This window comes from Furipterus horrens, unplaced genomic scaffold, assembly GCF_987537825.1.
Source record: "Furipterus horrens unplaced genomic scaffold, mFurHor1.1.pri manual_scaffold_3, whole genome shotgun sequence".
NCBI classification, from domain to species: domain Eukaryota; kingdom Metazoa; phylum Chordata; class Mammalia; order Chiroptera; family Furipteridae; genus Furipterus; species Furipterus horrens.
The window spans coordinates 186,251,339-186,273,454 of record NW_028327173.1 but is presented as its reverse complement, the minus strand read 5'-3'; the positions used below and the strand labels follow the sequence as shown (position 1 = coordinate 186,273,454).

General features: G+C 48.5%; 1 protein-coding gene across 3 annotated transcripts in view; it reads left to right on the top strand.

Annotated features, from left to right (window-relative positions):
• Window positions 1-18,159: 18,159 nt before the first annotated feature.
• Window positions 18,160-22,116, top strand: part of ACTN1 (actinin alpha 1) — an 86,725-nt gene continuing 82,768 nt past the window's right edge. For all 3 annotated transcript variants that reach the window (XM_090271036.1, XM_090271035.1, XM_090271034.1), the window contains exon 1: window positions 18,160-18,542. In XM_090271036.1, the coding sequence (XP_090127162.1) occupies window positions 18,438-18,542 (105 nt within the window). In that variant the 5' untranslated portion in view covers window positions 18,160-18,437. The remainder of the gene's footprint in view (window positions 18,543-22,116) is intronic.

Sequence of the window (22,116 nt, the reverse complement as noted above, 5' to 3'; positions counted from 1 at the left end):
GCTTTCCCATTCTTTCCTGACATCATTGAAATTGTGAGGGGTGTGGTGGGTGAGCCTCACAACCTGCTTAGGGAGGAAGCCAGGGTGCTCAGAGAGGTTAAGGAACTTGCAGTAAGAGGTACTGCAATAACTCTTGGGAATGGCTTTGATGTTTGGAAGCAGCCAAAAGCTATTTGGAGCAAAGTCTTCTAAACTAGGTAATTCATCCAGCTTGGCAAAATGAGATGTGTTCAATATAAATTTACACAAGACTGATCCTCTTGTGTGGTTCATGACGAAGACAAGTCCAGAAGAGGCATTTCAGGAACAGTTAGAATTTTCTTCCTGGTCCTGAACCCAAATCTGCCTCCTTGTAATTTGCTCCTGTGACTCCAGCTTGAATCGTGGAGACACATGGACTTGGCCTCATCACTACTGCCCTCCCCACCTCACTCCATCCTAATAAGTTTCCTTACCTGGTTGCCAAGCCAGCAGATTCAAAGCAGCAATTTAGAAAAGACGGACATGCCCTTTAGCATCACCTGGGACATTACTAACTTACCAGTTCCCAGGTTCTGCACCTAGAGAGTCTAATTTTATAGGTCTGGCTTTGGGCCCGCACATGGCTGTGTTTTGAAATTCAGCATGTGACTCTGGCCAGGATTGAGATCCACTGTGTTCAGAAGAGAATTTAAATTGAGAGGCTGGGTAACTAGCCTGAGGTGTCACAGGATTCCTATTCCAGAGCTGGACCTCAAGCCCCCATCCACCTGCCCTTCACTTTCTCTGGACACACCAACCTCCTGACCCAAGTGGGGGTCTCTGCACATGGGGTCCCAGCGTGGATGGGGGTGGAGGGGTAGGGTTTAGTGATCTCTGCAGTCCGCCCAGTTCTGAAGGTGTTGCTCATCGCCCCCAGGAACGCTGGAGTCCTTGTGACAAAAGGCATCTGAGTGGGACGTGCTGTCTGGAATGCTGGGAAACTGGCTGTGGAGATGCTCAGGGGCTACTGAGCGCTGAGCCTGCTTAGTCCCCATAGGAGGACGTGGCCCTGGTGATGTAGAGTCGGGTCCAGGACCAGGAGTGGCTGTGCTTGTGAACATTCTCTTGACTTCCATTTAGTTGGTTAAAAAGCACATTTTTCTGGGATAGGTAAGAACTCCAACTATCTGGTGAGAACCTATATCCCAGGGATTGAGGCAGGAGCCCCTCCCCTGCTCCTCTAGAACACTGAAGTCCAAGGAAGCTCATGGAGTGATGCTACCTCTGTTGCTGCCCAGCTTCTGATAAGATTTTGAATCTTCTTCAAATTTTATCTAATCTAGCCTTACAGGGAGTGTGTGTGTGTGTGTGTGTGTGTGTGTGTGTTTAAGCAACGGCACCCATAACCTTTAGCTGGTACGTGAGGACTGGCTGGCCTCCTGCCCCCGGTACTGAGACTGGTAGGAATAACAGGCCTCCAGGAAGCAAGGCAGGGATTGCCTGCCCTGTGACTCCTCAGGGGAGAGACTCCTGACTGGCCAGGCCTTGCCTGGGTCCCTCTCTCTGTAGCCTGATGCTTCAGCCTTTCTAGGTGTCTTTTTTCTTAATCCTCAAGTTCCCCCAGATGCTCTGGTCCTGGCTCTCCGTTAGCTTTCTGCTACTAACAGAAATATTCATCTAGTTGCTATTTCCCTTCTCTTTTCTTCTTCTCTCAGCTCAAGGACATACTTTACCTTGGAAGCAAGAGGAGGGAATTTCAGGCCAAGAACGAGGCACAGGTATAGGGGTAACTCAGCTGACCACCATCTGTACACATGAATACAAATGGGGTGCTTCCACACATTCAAGTTCACTTGGTACATCCTCAAAATAACCTTGTGGGGTGGTGAATTTTATGAGGCAACTTGACTGGGCCACAAGTGCCCAGTTACTTTTTCAAACATTATTCTGGGGGTTTCTGTGAGGGTGTTTTTGGATGAGATTAACATTTAAGCCCTGGCCAGGAATCTCAGTTGGTTAGAGCATCATACTGATGTGCCAAGTTGCAGGTTTGATCCTGGCTCAGGGCACATAGAAAAATAACTAATGAAAACATAAATAAGTGGCCCTGGCTGGTGGGCACATGCCTAGGTTGTAGGCCAGGTCCCCAGTTGGGGGTGTGTGATCGACGTATCTCTCACACATCAATGTTTCTTTCCCTTTCTGTCTCCTTCCCTTCCCCTCTCTCTAAAAAGTAAAAGAAAATCTTATCTTAAAAAAAAAAGAAAACATAAGTAAGTGGAAGAACAAAGTGATGTTTATCTTTCTCAAATCAATTTTAAAAACTTTTTTTAATTAACTGAATGAATGAAGCAGATTGTGCTCCTTAAGTGGGTGGGCCTCACCTAATCAGTTGAAGGCCTGACTAGAACAAAAAGGCTGACCCTTCTATGAATAAGAGATGATTCTTCCTATCTGATCACATTCAAACAGGGCTGTTTTTTTTGTTTTTTTTTTTTTTTTTCTGCATTTGGACTTGAACTGAACTGAAACATTGGCTCTTCCCTGGTCTGGAGCCTGCTGGCCTTAGACTGGAAGTACACCATCCGCTCTCCTGATTCTCAGGTCTTCGTAGTCAGACTGGAACCATGCCATTGGCTCTCTAGAGTCTTCAGCTTACCTACTTGCCCTGCAGATCTTGGGAGTTGCCCACTGCCACAATCACATGAGTCAATTATTCATCCTATTGGTTTTGTTTCTCAGGAGGGTCCTGACTGATACACCTTGCCTCAGAGATATTGCTGAGAGCCCCATTTTGCAGATGGGTAAAATATTGCTGAGTCAGAGACACCACTTCCACTCAGGTGTCCACTGCCCGGCCCTGTCTAGCAGAGCGGTCCGGATCGTGCCCATTCTGGCTCTGTTCTCCTCCTCCCCTCCCTTCTGCCAGGTCTTCATGCATCCTGCAGCTCACCTAGTCCAGGTGGAAGCTTCATCTCCACCCACTTCCCTGCTGGGACCACCATATGCCTGTATTTAGAATCTGATTCTTCCCTGGTTCTTTCAGAGAGAGTTGGGCAAATCCATATTAATGGGAGAGTTAAACACATTCACTGGCCTTTCCTGGTTCTGCAGCCACTTCCTTTTTCAACTGTTGCAAATATTTCACAACTCACATATTCCATTTGTTTATCAAGCCACACCATTGTTTTGGAGAGAAGGCTATATTTCTTTCTAATCTCCATTTCTTTCCCCACCTCTTTGTACATTCCTTTCTCACTCCAGATAATCTCCCCCTGCCTGTAGGTTTATTTCCAAAACAGTTCAGGTGTTTGGCCTGCTCATTTTCAACTGCTGTGATTCCAAAATGTTCTGGAGATATCTAGGGAGTAGGCCAGCTTCTTTTTGACTTAAGCTGGGTAGTTTGGTATGACAGCAAATGTATTCTGACTTTTAGGTGGGGGAAAGAAAGGAAGAGCAAAGGAGAGGCAAGAAAACAAAGAAACCAATAACCCAGCAACCAAATTTATAAGTACGTTATGGTAATAGTTCTGCAAGAACAGCTTGTACTTGCAGATAACTTTACCTCTGGCCAACCAAGAGCAGGGGCACCAATAAGCACGGCAAGCCATGAACCAACTACTAGGCTACATTTACCCAGTTTTTTCCCCATCCTTAATCTTTGAAAACACTTCAACACAGTTACTGTTAATAGTTCTTCTTCCTTCTGAGCATAGAGAGGAAGAAGTCAGTGAAGGAACTTGCTCAGGGTTAAGGTGGGAGACAAGATCTTTGAAGCCTGAACAACGTCCTCCATGAGCCTAGGACCTGGCAACATGGTCCAAGCTGGGCCAACGCGGAATTAGAGGGAATGTGGAGGAGGGCTTTCCAGAAGGCAGGAGTGTGGGAGAGGGACCCGAAGAAAAGGCTTGTGGGAGTGTGCCAGCAGGCCCCTGAGGTAATGGCCCCAGAGCCCTCTGGCTAAAGAACCATTTAACAATGAGTTATTATTCTGGCTATTATTTGTGTCTCTAATAACAGCCATAACAATGGATACTGCAAAGGTCAGCCCAGGGGCTGCTGGGGCCTAATGCTTTCAGTAAGGGTTAGAGGCGGAAATGAGTTGATAAAATCTGTTGTTGATCCAAATACGTCTCAGCTGGCAGAGGCAGTGGAGGCCTGCAAGAAACTCCAAATGGAATTCATCTTCTCTGGGTCCCAGGCAAGGGTGGCAGCTAAAATTTAACTTGAACACATTCAAGGTAAGGCACTTGGAGTGAAAGCTCATCTCAGCTTCTTTGATGACACAGGTCCCAGGGTGGAGCCCCAGAGGCTGCGGCAGGACCCAGAGAGTAGGCACTGGGCACTCACTAAGTTTAGGGCAGAGGCCCACCTCAGCCACCAGAGCAAGCAGCGGGCCAGCTGTACAGGGGCCCTGGGCTGTGGCCTTCTGAGCAACTGCTGAACTTTCAGGGGACTGGACTGCCCCTTTCTGTCTGGAGTCACATTAAATCCCACCTGGCACTGCTTGGTGAAATCTTAGCACCTCTACCTCTTCACCTACATTAGAAAAGGAGGCCCTAGTTGGTGGAGAGTATGCCTGTGTTCACCCATTTAGATGGAGGCTGAGACAAGACTGAAGCTGGGGCCCTTGGCTTCCCGTTGGAGTATTTCTACTTCATCTTGCCAGCAGGTCCACCTGACCAGACAGGTACAGGAACCTCACAGCCCCCAGCTGGAGCTGGTGGGCGATGGGGAGCCTGTGGGCCCATCTAGCCCTCATCCACTTTAGTCACGCCTTTCAACAAATGCATATTTAGCCCTTACTATATCTCATGCACTGTTACAGATGAGGGGTAAGGACATGAATTTGGAGTCAGACCTCAGTCACTTAGTGCCTCTGAGCCCTAATTTCATCTGGAAAAGGGGCAACATTAATCCCAGTGCCTAACATATATAGTGAGTCCTCCATCAGAGGCTATACAAGACGGGGCCAGGACCCCAGGGAGTTCTTGGTCTCTTAGGGGAGCCAGGTTCATCAATAACTATATTTGGTGTGTCTAAACAGGGTGGTTCAGGAGCAGAGGAGGGAATAACTGGCTGACTAGGGTGCAGTGAAATTTGTTCTGCTGCTTACCAGTTGGCTCACTGTAAGCATGTTCCTCAGCCTCTCTAGAGAAGGTTGACTCTTCTTATTTGCAAAACAGGATAATATAAAGAGCTCATACATTCAGGGCTATGGATTTATGGGTTGGACATAATAAATATGAAGTGTCTAATGCTCAGCAGGCATCAATAAAGTAGTATTATTTTTTAATAAAAGTGCTAAAAGAAGTCAGAGAAATTCTCACAGAATAGATGACACTTGAATTGGGTTTGGAGAGATGAACAGAACTTTACCGGGAGAAATTAGAACAGCACGGACAAAGGCATGGAGATGTGGAAGCGTGTGTATTCAGGAAGGAACCAGCAGCCTGGGGTTGCTGAAGCGGGCTTTTGTACGTGAGGGGTAGAGAGGACTCTAGAAACAATCTGGGATGGGTCATGTGCCCAATGCAAAGAAGTCTGGACTTTGGAGCAATGAAGGCCATTGGAGATTTAAAAAAAAATTTTTAATTTATTTTCAGAGGGAGGGAGAGAGAGTGAGAAGGAGAAGGAGATAAACATTGGTTGGTTGCCTCTCGCACGCCCCCGACTGGGGACCTGGCCTACAACCCAGGCATGTGCCATGACTGGAATCAAACCAGTGGACTTTTGGTTTGCAGGCCAGCAGCTCTCAATCCACTGAGCCACACCAGCCACTGGAGATTTTTAAGCTCAGGTAGGACAGGATCAAATTGGCATTTATAAGATATGCTTTGTTAGCACTTCCTTGGCAGCCCGTGTTTGGTTTGTTTGTTTTGCCAAGAGTCATATTATAACAGCAATAATGCAGTAGTGATTGACTCCTGAATATCAATCAGGACTCTATTGGTGGCGAGTGACAGAAAACCAGACTCAAACGAGGTGGGGAGGTTTTCAAAAATATGTTCACAGATTCTTTGATTCTCCTCCCTTCAAGTGGTAGAGCCCACTTTCCCTCCCCTTCGGTGCAGGGTAGACTTAATAACTTACTTCTAACAAACAGAGTACGTGGACGTGACTCGTGCACTGCAGAGGCTGGGCCAGGAACAGCACTCCTCACTTGCTCTCTTGGGTGGCTCATTCTGGGGGGACATCAGCTGCCATGTTGTGAGGACAATTAGCCTGTGGAGAGCTCACATGCCAGGCACTGAGGCCTCCTGCCCATCACAACATGGATAAGCCATCATGAAAGCACATTTTTCAGACACAGTCAGGCCTTCAGAATCCTTGCTAGTACCTAGATTGAAATCCTATGAGAGGCCCTGAGCCAAAACCATTCAGTTTAGGTCACTCCCAAATTCCTGACCTACAGCAACTGTGAGATAATTAATGTTTGTTTCTTTCCAGCCACTAAGTTTTGCAGTAACTTGTTATGTAGTCATAGATAATTATAGTAGTCCCTCTCTATATCGCAGTTCACTTATTATGGCCTCACTGTATTGCGGGATTTTTTAAAATATCATATTTAATTATTTATCGCGGATTTTTTGCTCTAAGGTTAATAAGGGACTGGGAACGGTTTATAAGTGTGTGGGACGGGTTTATAAAGCCTTAAAATATATATAAATACTAAAATAAATGTAAGGTTTCCACTTTGCGAATTTTCACCTATCACGGGGGGCGGGGGTGTCTAGAACGTAATACCCATGCTAAGTGAGGGAATACTGGAATGCACCAGCTTAAACAAACAAAGGGGTGGTGGTAACTGATGCTCCTGAGAAGTCCAGAAGTGCTACTGGAACCAGAAAAGCCAGTGTTTGTGCTGCCTGTCACCCACCAGAACCAATAAGCAGAGGCAGGGATTGAATCTTTACAGGCACCTTATTCAGATGGTCTGTGATCTGAGAAGCTGGCGGGTTCGTACCCTAACAGACCACCTTAAATTCCATTTTAAACTGACCCTTTTTATAAGGAGAAGAAAAGTGTAGGTAAGAAGTTTGGAATTCAGGGAAAAAGTTAATCAGATAAAAGCTGCAGCATTCTTTCATCTGTGTTCTGGGCCATCATCACCCTGGAGTGCAATGGCTCAGATACCGTCTTGATTGCCTGCTGTCCTCCTGAGGCACAGAGGTGGGACTGCTTATGGTCTCCTGGAATCAAGGTGGGTCACACCTCCAGTTCCTGAAACAACAGCTTCTATATACATTGAATATTAAGCTTATTAGATGTTATGTGAAACTAAAGTTTTTCCAACATTTGAGTCCTCCATCAGTACAGCTTGATGCAAAGGATCAAAGTCAAAAGATGCTACCAGAACTCAGTTTCTCTTTACTTCTTTGATCTGTCTTCCCCTGCACAGGCTTTTTAATTCAGATTCCATGTGGTAGCTCCTGAAAACCCCAGGCTCATAGCATCCTTACTGCTGGGATCTCCAAGGGAAAAGACTGTGTACCTCTCTCCCAGGAGTGTCAGCCAAGAGTTTCATTGTGTGTCATTCATTCTGATTGGGTCCCATGCCTATTCCTAAACCAGCTGGTGTGTTCTGATTGGTCAGGCCCATCATTAGCACTGCCCTGGTGGTTAGGAATGGAGTCAATGCTATCTGCACAGCTCAGGGACTAGGGGAAGGGAGGTGCCTCTCCAGAGCAAAAGCCTAGAGGATCAGTTGCCAGGAGGGAAACTGGTTGCTGGGCAGTGTATATCTATTAAACCCACATTTCTATTGTATTTTTCTCTGTGTGTCTCATATGCACTATTCCACATTAGCCACCTGAACTAGTTCTTCCTTTAATGCTTTTGCTTCTTCTCCTATTTAGGTCTTAAATGTCACCTTCTCAATGAAGACTTTCCTGAACACCTCATTTGAAAAAAAGAAAAAAGTAACTTCCCTCTACTTCTTCCTGTGCTATTATGATTTATATGAAGAAATAGATTAAGAAATATATGTTTGATCTTTGTCTGCATTTCTGAAATTTCCAAAAGGATAAGAGCAATAAAGATGCTTTGATAACCTAACAAATGCCTTTCAGTCACACCTGAGTTTATATTAATGCGATGACTTGGAAAACACCCAAGGATGGGAAGCAGGGGAGCCAACCATGTAATTGGAGGGTCAGAACTTTCAGTCCCACACACCTGACCTTCAGGGAGGGAAGAGGGATTGGGGGTTGGATCAGTTGCCAATGGCCAATGATTTAACCAGCCATTTCTGTGTAATAAGCCTCCATAAAAACGCAAAAGGACAGGTTTGGAGAGCCTCCAGGTTGGTAAACATGTGGAGATTTCAGGACATGGGCGCCATTTCCTCATAACTTGCCATATGCATCTCTTCCATCTGTTCCTGAATTATATCCGTTTATAGTAAACCTGTAATCTAGTAAGTAAAATGGTTCTCTGAGTTCTGTGAGCTACTCTCGCAAACAAATCAAACCCAAGGAGGGTGTAGGGGCAACATCTGTCTATCATCCATCAGTCAGAAGCACAGGCAACAACTTAGACTTGCTTTGCAGTTGGCATCTACAGTCGTGTAAGACTGAGCTCTTAGCCTGGGAATCTGACGCTGTCTCCAGGTAGAGAGGGTCAGAACTGAATTGTAGAACACGCAGCTGCTGTCGGAGAATTGCATGGTGGTATTGGAAAAAACCACATATTGGGTCCCCAGACTCTCTAGTTCCCTTCCCTGCTTTATTGTGTTCCCTAAACATTGTCATATTGTTTTCATCATTTCTTTATTATAAGTCTCTCCCACTGAAATGTAAGCTACGCAGGGCAGGGAATTTTGTCCATTCTGGTCACTGCTACACCCTGTGTGCCCAGAATGTCTGACACATAGGATGTCCTCAATCAATAATGGTTGGATGAATGAATGAATGAATGTTCACAGCCATCCTATGGAGTAGGTGGATAAAGGTGATTCTCCTTCTGTTATAAAGACATGAAAACTGGAGAGAAGGATCCTATTAGCAACATGATTAAAAAGAAAAAAAAAATAACTTTAATTGTTGAGTGCTAATGAGAAAACAGCAGAGGGGAACTTAATGCATTACAGTGTGTTCCCACCAAGTGAAGGTTAAATTGTGCCCTGATGAAGTGGTTCAAATAGAGAATGTGGCAGGAGAACTGAGTCATCATCTGGCACATGGTAATACAGGCATCCTGGGAGCAAAAGAACCACCTGCTCTAGTGAGAATTTAAATCATGCTGGGAGTAGCAGCATAGTTTCAGCAAATAGCAACAGTCACATTTAAATTAATATGACTAATTTGAATGTTACTTGTAAGCTTGTTTTGATCTTATTGTTGATTATAAACCTAAAACCTTAAGAAGTTTGTATCTAGTTTTTTTTTTAATGCCTTTGCACATTTAAGGAACATCAAAACAAAAATTAAGTAACTTTGTCAGAATTTGTATCCTTTCTAAAGGAACTTGGTTAGTATTCAACATTGAGAAACACTGTTTCAGAAGACTCAAACCCTCTTGTCAAGGCTCAGAGTTTAAAGGTCATCTGGTGTGTCCAGCACTCTCATTTTGCAGATGAAGAAACTGAAGCCCAGTGAGTTTGAGGTCTTCTTACCTCCAGGCTTTTTCTCTGCTGCCCAGATAAGGACACCTGCTCCCAAAAGCAATCCCATTGTGTCCATGGGAGTGACCTGGGCAGGCCTGTAGGACTGAGTTTCTCCCTGCTGCTCTTGGGACAGATGGGGATGGGGTGGGGTGGGGTGGGGGCCTGGAGCTGAGATTAATTAGACTCCCCTGCAATGTACTCCCTGGACCTGGAATCTGCCTGTCAGTTCCCAAAGGGGGTGGGTTGGGGGAGGGGAGTGTCTACTCACTGGAATTTCCCAGCTGTGATTTGGGTGTTTTTACTCTGGTATTTGCTGGGAACTAGAAACAGGTGGGAGAGAGCTCCCCTCCTGTCTCCAAGGGCTTAGGTTGGACAGCTATTAGGTATGACTATCTCTTGCTCACAGAGCTGACCTCAGGGTAGCTCTCTGAGGTGAAGAGTTCTGAGGGCCCTGGCTTGGATTTGACCCTTGGAATTTGGGGCAGAGATATATGCAAAAAGATGCAAAAGAAGGCACCAGACAGGCCCCCTGTTCCATCAGCTGAGAGCATGGGAACCAAAGACACTTTCCTGCCTCCTCCAGGCCGGCCCTTTTTCACTGGAGAGCCAGCAAGAGGGAAACTGCCTACTGTCTTTTTTGCTCCCCAGACCTGCCTGTAGTGGGAGGGGCAGGAACTGGCCTGGAGGCAAAGAGCCTTTCTCTGGTGCTGGTGGCCCCAGACTTAGGCCTGGTGAGGGCTGAGTGCTGCTGTCTGGGGCATATGATGAGGGACATGGCCAAGTTGATTTCTCCAGCACTGGCTTTTTAGGAAGTCAGAGGACTTAGGAAATGCTTAAGTGGACTATGGCAAAGAACTGGCCCCCCAGCGCCTCCCATGGGTTGATAGAAGAAACTGGGGTGCAGAGATAGAATTTGGCTAATGCCACTTTTTATTCAGCAAATATCCAACTGGGAGACCCATTATGTCTCAGGCCCTGTGTGGGGAAAGGTAGGGGATCAGACCACACCGGGACAGTAAGAGGTAAAATGTGGACAAAGGACTACAATAAAGCAGAGAATTCTAGCTCAGTTATAGATGGTATGCTATGTTTGGGGGAAAGCAAGTTCATGGATTAGATTGCTGTTGGGACTGGGAATAAAACTGAGGTTTCTAGCCTTCTGAGCTAGAAAACCCCCAAAGCATAGTGAATTTCCCTCCTTCCTTGCCTTGTACAAACACTGCCATGCTTTTAGCTCTTAGTAGCCCATAGGAAGTCTATTACCATTATGCTGTAAGGTTAGAGGTTCCAGACTCCGAGAAGGAAATCCTCAGATCTTCAGGCTGGGTGATCCTATTTGTTCGTGTTTCCGCACAGGGCCCTGCATGATCACACAGTAGGGTAAGGAAAAGGAACTCATTAGCATTGAAGTGGCCTGCTATACGCCAGGCACTGGGCTGGCAGTCTACATTCTCTAGGTCGCTTCACATGTCAGTCCAGTTCATTTTTATCCCTCAGACTGTGCCTGCTGGTAACTATCTGTGGAACGGAGGAAGTCTAGGGGAGGAAGCCTGTGGTTGGGTCCAGCTTCTCCAGGAGGTTTGGGAGGACCAGGGCTCTTTCGGTCTCCTTGCCTTCTGCTTGGCATAGAGTGGGTGGTTGATAAGCACTCCCGGAATTCATAGACATAATGATTCCTCCTTCTTTCCCAGGGTAGTTAGGCCACCGACCCCAGAGTTATGTTCTTTCAACAGCAAAGCACCTGTGGCTTTCTGGGCGACTCATCTCTGGCTGGACCGGGGCAAAAGCAGCTGCCCTAGTGGAGTGCTGGTAATGGACTGGACTCAGGCTCAAGGCTCAGAGCTGCTGCTACTGAGTCAGGAATTTCTGTGTGTGTGTGTGTGTGTGTGTGTGTGTGTGTGTGTGTGTGTGTGTGTGTGTTGGGACAGCCTCAGAGAAAAGGCTGGCTGGTGGAAGGGCCCTCAGTGTTCTCTTCCCTGCCACTGAACTGACTGGGGCGTACTGCTCGGGTCTCAGGTCACACCCACTGGCCGCTAGAATGGCAAGAACTCTGCCCACAATCTTGGTTCCTTTGTCAGTGCGCCCAGAGAAACCCAAAGGGTGGATGGAGAAAAGGCAACAGAAGCCGAGTGGGAAGAAAGGAGTCAGGATTGTTCCCAGAGGACTCCTCCTATTTTCCTTCAGGATCTTACCTCACTCCACTTTGGCTGCCCACGTGACCCCAGGGATTTTTTTTTTAAGAGTGGTTTTTTAAGCTTTTTATTGAAAATTCATGAAATAGACCTGCTTCAGCTTCCCAGCAAAGCCAATAAAACAGCCTCCCCAAACCATCATCCCTGGAACAGCTATTGAGCATCTGCCATCTCTTCTAAGAGGGACAGGACCACACCTGTCTAGTTCACTCTTACATCTTTACTCCCCAGCATGGTGGCAGGCATAGGGAAGTTGCTTGATAACTGTTTGTTGAATAAATTAAATGTAGAGAAATTAATAATGTATGCTTGCTATTGTCCCTTATCTCAAGCAGCTAATAAATTGAGAATCAATTGCTGTTAGAATCAATGGCAGCAGCAATGGGAGTTATTTATTCAAATGGTCCATAAGCTCATGAAAATATTAAACTCCTCAAAAACGGACCACAACTCACCTATCTTAATGGCTAATTAAAAAAGAAAACACTTCTATTTGTTTTTTATTGATTTTTCTTGACAGAAACATTAATTTGTTGTTCCACTCATTTATTCATTCATTGGTTGATTCTTGTATTTACCCTGAACGAGGATCAAACCTGCACCCGTGGCCTATCAGGATGATACTCTAACCAGATGAGCTACCCAGCCAGGGCTATTGGCTAAAAAAAAAAATTTTTTTAAAGATTTTATTTATTTATTTTTAGAGAGGGGAAGGGAGGGAGAAAGAGAGGGAGAGAAAGATCAATGTGTGGTTGCTTCTTGCACACCCCCAACTGAGGACCCCAGCCCCCAGCCCAGGCATGTGCCCTGACTGGGAATCGAACCAGAGACCCTTTGACTCGCAGGTTGGCACTCAATCTACTGAGCCACACCAGCCAGGGCAAAAAAAAATTATTTTTAATTGACAATACAGGGCAGTGGGAGGATGCAGAGTGACTGAAATTTTTACACCCAGCTGCTTGGAGAATAAATTGTTACAGCCAGTTTGAAAAACTGTTTGGCAATACATATTAAAATGAAGCATATGCACCATATGACCCAACAATTCCATTCCTAGGTATATACGCACTAGGAATGAATGCATATGTTCACTAGAAAAACACATAAAATGTTCATGGCAGCTTTATTTGCAGAAGCTCCAAAGTGGAAACAATGCAAAAATGTCCATCTACAGGAGAGTGGATAAATTACTTAGGATATACTTATCAATGGATGACTACATAGGGAAAAATATCCCCAAACAAACAAAGAGACAAACAAAAAGTTACTAATACAAGCCACACCATAAACAAATTCATAGACATTAAACTGAATGAAAACCCAGAAACCAAAGTGTACATACTGTACAATTCCAGTTACAATTAGTTAAAAAATAAGTGAAACTAATCACTGGTAATAAGCCAGAATAGTTGTTTCCTATGTGGACTGGGAGTTTAGATTGGGAAGGGGCATGAGAAAACCCGAGGTGCTGGAAATGTTTCGTATGAGTGTAGACATGCAAAATTTCACTGAGCTATATACTTAAGATTAGTGGACTTGATTCATGCATTTACTGTTTTATACCCCAATTAAAAAAAAAAAAGAATGAATGTTAGAAATACGCATATACTTTAGTATCCCTTAAAAAATCAACACATTCAGTAACTTTTCTCTCTAGAAGGTGGTGTTAAACGGGACTGGTATCGCCAGTGTGATGGCCACCCATGAGTCCTGGATAGAAAGGTTGGTTAATTCATCACCTTTGGTCCATCCCTCAGGGCCTCCTCCCTACTGAGAAGCAAGATCATCAGTTATTGGTTCAACCCATTCTCTTACCCTCTTCCCACACACTTATAGACATCCTCACTCATCCTTGCTTCTCCTCCCATCTTTCAGAACACGAGGGGCTTTCCTCTTCTTACTGACCCATCATTTAGCCTGCCTCCTTGAACCCACATGGTCTTGTCTGTGGGTGAAGTTGGTTCCATCCCTCAACTTTCTTTTGCTTACATTTCCAAGCTTTTTACTACAAACACCTCACATTTCTCCTATTCTTTTCTTTTTTCTTTTTTTAAAGATTTTATTTATTTATTTTCAGAGAGAGAGGAAGGGAGGGAAAAGGAGAGAGAGAAACATCAATGTGCGGTTGCCTCTCATGCACCTCCCAACTGGGGACCTGGTCTGTAACTCAGGCATGTGTCCTGACTGAGAATTGAACTGATCACCCTTTGGTTCAAAGGCCAGCACTCAATCCACTGAGCCACAACAGCCAGGGCTCAAGTTTCTCCTATTCTTAATAAATGCCTCCTTTGACCCCAGTTCCCCCTCTAACAACTGCCCAATATTTCTTTGTCCCTTCAAGGTTCACTGTCTCCATTTTTTTCAGCTCTTAGTGGTTCTCCAATACAGCTTTGGTCATATCACTGAAATTCCACAGGCAAAGGTCACCAAGGAATTTCCAACTGTCACATCCAAAGAACACTTAAAACTTTATTTTCCAGACTTTTCTGACGTAGCTGATTCCTCTCACTTTGAAGGCTCACTCCTTTGACTTTCACAACACCATGTGGTCCAGGCTCCCCATGGTCCACTGACCATTTCCTTTCTGTCTCCCTCAGGGTTTCTGGTTCCTCCCACTCCCTGCTTAAGTGTCATTTTCCTGGGTTCGGTCCTTGGTCTTCTCCTCAGCTCCAGTCAGGCATTCCTCATGCACCGTCTCATGGTGTCAGTACTACCCCTACACAGATGACTCTCAAATCTCTGTTTCCCCTGAGGTTGGGGTTATGCAGTCAACTTCCTCCTGGAGAGTTGAATCTGGATGTTCTCAGCACACTTCAAATTTAATGTGTTCGAACTCAATCCATGATTCCACTCCCAAACCTGAAATTCTTTATCTCAATTGGTTGTATTTCCACCATTCACCAGATCATTCAGACTAGAAACTGTGGTTAAAGCAGAGGTTCTCAACCTCAGCACTGTTGATATTTTGGGCTGGATCATTATTTCTTGTGGGGAGACTGTCCTGTCTACTCGTCGGCAGCCGTCCGTCTCGAGAGACGATGGTGTAGCTTCTTAAGAGTCTATCTGCACCGCTGAGAATGGCTGTGCAGTCCGACTCGGGAGTGACACGGTATCTGTCTCCTCCCGTGTTGAATCGACATCTTGCGATGACGCTGGAGTGTCCTCTCCAGTGAAGCTGAAGCTACAGAGCCTGGGCAGGGTGATATGGAGGGTCTGCTGTTGCCCATGCAGCAGACCCCCCCTCTCTTCGCAGCTGAAGGGTCCAAGGGAAAGACGGAGTCAATACAGCTTGGCTTTAGGTGCGCCGCAGGAGTTGCTGGTGTTGACTACAACGTCGAACCGCCTTAGGGACTCCGGCTCCGGATTTTCTGTCGGGGTTTACTCCCTTAGCCTTTCCCCTGAAGAGGTATGCTGCAAGGCAGCGGAGGTTTTTTGGAGTCAGAGTTTTCCTTCTCTGATGTGCCCTGACTGGAAGATCGAACCAGCGACACTTAGCTCGCAGGCCGACGCTCAATCCACTGAGCCAAACCAGCCAGGGGGTCCTGTCTACTATAGGATGTTTAACAGCATTCCTGGTTTCAATCCACTAGATGTTAATAGTAAGTAACCTACCAGCTGAGACAACCAAAAACGTCCCCACACACAGGTTTGAGAACCACTGGGTTAAAAGCATGGGTTTAGGAGCCACATGTACCTGTGTAACTTTGGACTAGTTAGCTACCTCTTGGAGACTTAGTTTTCTCTATAAGATGGAGATAATTCCACCTATGGGCAGAGCTTAAATAAGGTGATATAGGTAAAGTGCGTGGTGTTTCCCTATTGGACATTTGTTGAGAGCAATGGAGTCCTCTCTCTCGTGCTCACATCCAAACTCCTAGGCTTCCCAGTTTTATCTTCTAAGTCGATCCACTGTTCTCCATTTGCTATAGACTCAACCCCCTTCGCATTCATGTTGAAATCCTACCCCCCAATGTGATGGTATTAGGAGAGTGAATAGGTCATAAGAGCAGAGCTCTCGTGAGTGGGATTAATGTCCTTATAAGGAGCCTCCAGAGAGATCCCTGCCCCTTCTGCCACATGGGGATATAGAGAAAAGATGACCATCTATGAACCAGGAAGCAGGCTCCCACCAGACATTGGATCTTGGACTTCCCAGCCTCCAAAACTAAGAAATAAATGTTTGTTGTTTAAGCCACCCAGTCTATGGTAGTCTGTTACGGCAGCCCAAACGGACTGTCTTTTCTACCTGGATTATTGCAACAGCTTTGTAACTGATTGTCACTGCTTCCTGCCAGCCTTGTTCCCTTCAGATCCACACTTTGCATGGCACGTAAGGCCTTGGTGGTCTGGCTACTGCCCACCTCTCCAGTCCTATCTCTTACCCCACCCCCACCCCTCCCCGGCCAGCCTGGAATTTCTAGCCAAACCACACTGAAATGGTAGGCATCCTTTTCACACCCTGCAGTTTCCTGCCCTCATGTATTAGCTCACACTGTTCCTTCTGCCTGGAATAACCTCCCACACTCCTCTTCCTCTGGCTTTGTTCTTAAAGGCTCACTTAAATTTCACCTCCTCCAACAAGTTATACCTGGAGCCTCCTTCCCCATGCTGGGCTCCGCGTTCCTCCGTGCTCCCCAGTCCCCTGGTCAGATCTATCTCCTTACACCTGTCTCACTGCTGTGTATTTTTGTTTCTGTGTGTGTCTCTGCTGGGCTGCACAGGGGCAGGGATTGTGCACCTCCCCTGACACGAACGGTGCTCAGCAAATATTTATTGAGTGAATGAATGGACATAGCAGCATCATTACCCGCGTTGTAGGTTTAGAGCCATAGTTTAGAAGTAGTTATAAAATAGTCCATCAATCCGCTGTCTCTGTGGCTCAGCAGAAGTGCTTCCCCAGTAGGGGACTTGTGGCAAGCATAGTGCTGACGGGTAACACTTGCATAAGCATGCGAGGCCCACTAATGATGCAGGGAGCAGCACCGCCATGGACATGTGCTCACAACACAGAGTCAGAGGCACTTTCTTCACCTTTTCCACCTGTGGCCTTTCAAGTACCCTAATCCATGGCTCTTCCTGTCAGTGAACTTTTTCCTCTTATGCCTTCATTCACCTCTGCACTATCACCATTGTGTTTTTGCAGTTGACCCAGTCACCTCTCAGGGCCACAAATATAAATTAAGTACTATTATGTGCATAAACTTTTGGAGGTCTACTTGCTGCTATTCTTTGTTCTGAGACCCCTCAGGAGCCCACCAGGATGTGAGGCCTGCCCCTTCTAGGTGTCTATCACCGTTGGGCAGGTGTTTAGACATTCCTCTGGCTAGGACCGAGGAAGGAAACCCAGGCAGGCACTAAGAAGTTAGAGGTGTTTAGTCAGTCTTGTCCTCCTTCCTCCTCCAATGACAATAAACCTTTGTTTGTGATTGGCATAGGGTTACAGGGTTGGCTGGTGGAGTCCTGAGAACTTGCTAAATCCCTTTTCAAGCTCAACTCTTGGAGCCTCAGTCTCCCCATCTGCCAGGTGTATGTGCGTTGGGCGGGGACGAGAGGCGTGGAGTAGGTAAATCAGTTTTGAGGATGCAGCCCAGGTGTGTGTGAAGGTAGCTCCGGGTTCGCCAGGCCGCGGGGGCTGGCAGGGGATCCCGGGAAGCTGGGCGACGTAGTTGCCACCTGGGAAGCCCCGCGGCTTATTGGTGTCCTGAGCCCAAGGGCGGGCGGGAAAGGACCCTGTGGCGAGGCGGGAAAACTCTGTGGCCTCCGAGCGCACTGGTCTGACGGGCGCGAAACCTGGCCCCTGCAGGACAGGCGTCAGGCTGATCAGGCTGGGTGGAGGCGGCGGAGTCAGGAAATTCCCTGGAAATTCTTTTCCATTCCTGCATTCCCCGCCCCTTTCCTTGGGTGCCCACCTCTCCGAGCCCTGGGAAAGAGAAAATGAAATATTATTTGGGTTTTCTTGCGACCCTTTTCCAGTCCCTGGTCACCTGGGTTTGGAGCGCGCGTGGGAGCGCAATAATGCCGGCGCGCTGGAGTTTGGGGCCTTCCTGCGAAGGAGATTGTGACCAATCCCTGGAGCCTCCTGGAACTCCGGAGCGCGCTGCTGCTTAGGTCCCTGAGCTCAGGGAGGTGTCCCCCGGCTACTGTCCCGTTCAGCTTAAGGTGGTGTCACATGAGCCGCGGGGGAGTGGGAACCCCAGGAGTGGGCGGGGGCGTGCGCTCCGGGAAGGGGCCGCCCAGTCCACCTATATGCGCCGTGACCCAGCTGACGGATGCCAGGAATTCCCAATGAGCGGCGATGGGGGGAAGTTTGGGCAACTCGTCCTGGCCAATGGAGAACCTAGGGAGGGCTCTGCCCCTTACCCCCGCCCCTGCCTGCCTATCTCCCGCAGCGCTAGTGTGTCCGCTCGGCTCAGTGTGCGTGGAGATTAGGTCCAAGCGCCCGCCCTGAGGCCGGCAGTTCGCGAGCTCTAGCAGCTGCTGCCAACACCGCCGCCAGCAGCGGACTTCGCGAGCAGCGCCGCGGCGGAACCGGGCGCAGGGGAGATAGCCTGGCCCTGCCAGCCCAGTGCAGCCCGGCCGATTCCCTCCCCACGCCGGGGCAGCAGCAGCAGCAGCCGCCGCCGCTGCCGGGAGAGAAGGTGGAGGAAGAAATCCAGCCCTAACACGCGTGCACCATCATGGACCATTATGATTCCCAGCAAACCAACGACTACATGCAGCCCGAAGAGGACTGGGATCGAGACCTGCTCCTGGACCCGGCCTGGGAGAAGCAGCAGAGAAAGGTCAGCAGCCTCTCCAGCTCGCCGCAGCCCCCTACAGCCCCCCGCTCCGCCCGCGGCGCTAGCGGCTCGGGGCTGGGAACCGGTTCCTGGCGCGCACGAGCGGGGGCGGGGGATGCGCGGCCGCTGCTAGGTGGGGTGTTGGGTTACAGGCGCGGGGCGGAAGGGGGAGCGCCCCTGCCCCGGAGCCCGCGAAGGGGGAAGTGGGGCCGCTGGTAGGCAGGTCGCCTTGGGGCCGGTAATTTAGGTCGCTGGGCTGCCTCCGCACCATCCCCGCGTGGGCAGGGCGCGGGGGCGGTACTTGGGAGGCTGAGACTGAGACCGAGACCCTGGCTCGGCGGGCTACAGCTCCGGATCGATTTTCCCTTCCCTTCCCTTCTCTTCCCCGCCCCCTGACCGCCTCTCCATATGGCGTGCGATGGCAGCGCGCTTCCTGGGCCGCCCTGGGCTGGGTACCTGTAGGGGGCAAGCTGCATGGAACTCTGCACCTACCAGCCTGCAGACCGCGGGGAAAGAAGGCGCCGGAGGGATTGGAAGCCACCTCCGGATCGGCCTGGAGGTGGACCCTCTGGAGTGGGATTGGAGCCGAGAAAAGGCAGGGGAATAAGCGGGCTCCCCAGCCGGCCCTATGGGGGCGGGATCAGGACGGCATACCGTTTTATTGCTTAACTCATTGGGTTGGTAGCTTCGAGCAGAGGTGGGCTTGAGTCTGCGTCCTGCCCATCCGACCCCTTGCTCATTCTGGGAGAAAGAGAATTTGGACAACTTGGTTAGAGTTTAGGGGGCCCCAGGGCCGAGGATTTCTCCCGTGGATACTTAGGGTCAGTCACTGGGGATCCTTGCTTAGCCACCGAGCCGCGTCCCAGGCTCCGTGGACCGGGCGCGCACTCCGCCCCGGGGGGCAAGGCTTGCTGCAGCTGGCGATGGGACATCGGTACAGTGGCCAGTGGCAGGAAGAGGTCAGAAACCACTTTTTTTCGGGGGGGGCGCCCCAACACTGCCTTTGCTTCCTGCCTGCGCGTTGAGCTCTTGCCCCAGGCGGCCACGTACCCTGCTCACCCCTCTCTCCCTCCTCCTGCGTTGCCGGCTCTCATCCGGTCCCTCCCTGTCCCTCCTTGTTTAGTCCCTCCTCGCCCCACCCCCATTCCCCGCCCCCGGCTGATCTGGGAATGGGGGGGACAGGATGGCGCGTCCCTCTGGATAGTGCGGTTAGGGCTGGGCTTGAGGGAGAACGCTCATGTCCAAAAATGGTAACATTCATTCCCTTTTTTAAACTTAAAAGGGGGGGAGTTTAGGGAGCCGACTGAAGTTTTTTTTTTTTTTTTTCAGCCAAAGGCATCCTGTATTAGCTCACTCAGGAATCCTAAGCCCTTTTACTCACTTCATCAGACAGGCAGAGGTAATTTAAAACTCACGTACAGAGGGCTTCCTCCAAGTCAGGCGACCTGAGACCCAGGCCAACTTCTGCTGGGTCCAGCCCTTTGTGACCCCGGAAGGTCCCCTGACTTTGAGCTAACTTTTTCGAAATGCCGCAGTTACTTAACACCCCTCCTTCGCTTCCTGTCTGCCCCCTCTAGGAGAGCTGGAGAGAGCTGTGACTGTCTCCTACTCACCTGCTTACTGGGCATTGGAGGAACTGAGAATGGAGTGGATAACTGAGAAATTCCCATGGGGGCAAGACGGAGGGGCTTTTTAAAAATTTCATAGCGAAGCCTTCTTGAGAATAGATTTTAAATTGGACAACAGTAGTGGGATTAGGGTGGTGGACGTCCTGGGATCTAACATGGAGGGTAGGAAGAATAGATCCTTATTTACCGAGTACCCACTCTGTGCCTAGGACGAGCAGGAGTGACAGGACTGCCCAGAGTTCAGAATTAGGTCCTTTTAAGGGCTGTGGGAGGACTAAGTTCCCGGGAAGCACAAACTCTTATCTTCTCAGCAATGAGCAGGAAATCTCCACAATAGTATTTAGTATTATTGAATGAATGAATGTATTAAATATAGTTGGGAAGAAAAGTTAGTTTCTCTCTCTCCGTGTATAGACCCACAATACACACACACCTATTTATAAAACTCTGGCCTGGGTTGTGTGGGTGCGTACCAGGCTGCTGGGCAGCCAGGTGGGAACAGGGTCATCTAGGAAATTTGGTAATCTGCTGGGCACATCAACAGTTTGCCCAGTTGTCTGGGCAAGTGGCTGATGTGTGCCAGGCATTGCTCTAATCTAGTCACATATATTGTTCCAGTTGTTACTCCCAACAGCTCTGTGAGCCAGGCGCACATGAAGAGGAGGAAATAAGGGGCAGAAGGGGAAGTTAATCAGTCCAAAGTGTCAGGCTGGTGTGTAATGAGGCTAGGATGCAGCCATGTTTGGGGCAGGCAGCTTCCCCTCACTTGTCTCTCGTTGGTGAGGAGGCAGGAAAGCTGGGCCTGGCATTCAGATCTCCCAGAGTCTCTGAACCCACAGGAGCCAATGCCTGTTTTGGCGGGATTGATGGGAGCGGGTGGTGGGATGGTACAAGCTCTGGGTGTGACTTGGAAAATCTAGTCCAAAGTTTTCTGCCATGAACTCGCCTTGCATGGGCCTCCATTTCCTCATCTGTAGATTCATTCCACCTACTTCTCAGTGGGATATAAATAAGTGGTATTATGTGTGGACAAGCAGACTTAAAGTAACTTGTTGCTTTTGACACCTTCCCTGCTAACCCTGGGAAGCAAGGATTGAGTGGGAACAGAGCTGACAAGTGGACAGAGTACAGCCATTCCAGATGTAGGCAAGAGAGTGAGTGAGTGAGCAAGTCGGGGGTCGGGGGGCACATAGTACAGTGGGAGGCAGAAGACCCTCTCTTTAGCTCCATGCAGCTATGACTTTGAGACAGGCAAGTCATTTCACTTCTCTGAGCTCTTATTAGCTCATTCAGCAAGTGTTTTTGGAGCACAGCTCTGTGCCATGGATGGCTCGAGGTGCTGTGGATAGAGCACTGAACAAAACATGAGGTATCTGGCCCGTCCATTCTGTTTTCTCCTGTGTAAAGGGGCTGCATTCCTGCCCTGCTAATCCCCTAGGGCTCTTAGAGGGATCAGATTAAATAACATTGCGGAAGTACTTCCTCCGTGAATGGTGAGGCCTGGTGCAGGTGCAGTTAGAAGTCTGTGCAGGCAGGAGGCACGATTCAGGGACCTGCGGTGGCTGGGCCATGGCTTGTTCCTTCTTCAAAGAATACGTCAGTGTAGAGTTCATGAGGCTGGACTCCCTGGCTTCAGACACAAAATTCAGTGGCTTAGAGCAGTTTACTGGTTTTCATAGTTTTCCTGACCTTTGAGGCGGAGCTCCAAAGCCACCTTTCCTAGGGGCAGCAGGTTTGAACACCCATCTTTCTGGGATGACCATAGTTCCCATGGATCTTGCCCATACCCTTATTGTGTATGTGGGGCGGGGGGGACAGGGGGGTGTCAGGAAGGCTGGAGAGAGCATAGATTTTGAGTAGCGTCCAGACTCTACACTTTCAGGATTTTGACTTTGGGCAAGTCACTTAACCTCTGTCAATCTCCCAATTCCTTATTTATAAAAAAGGAG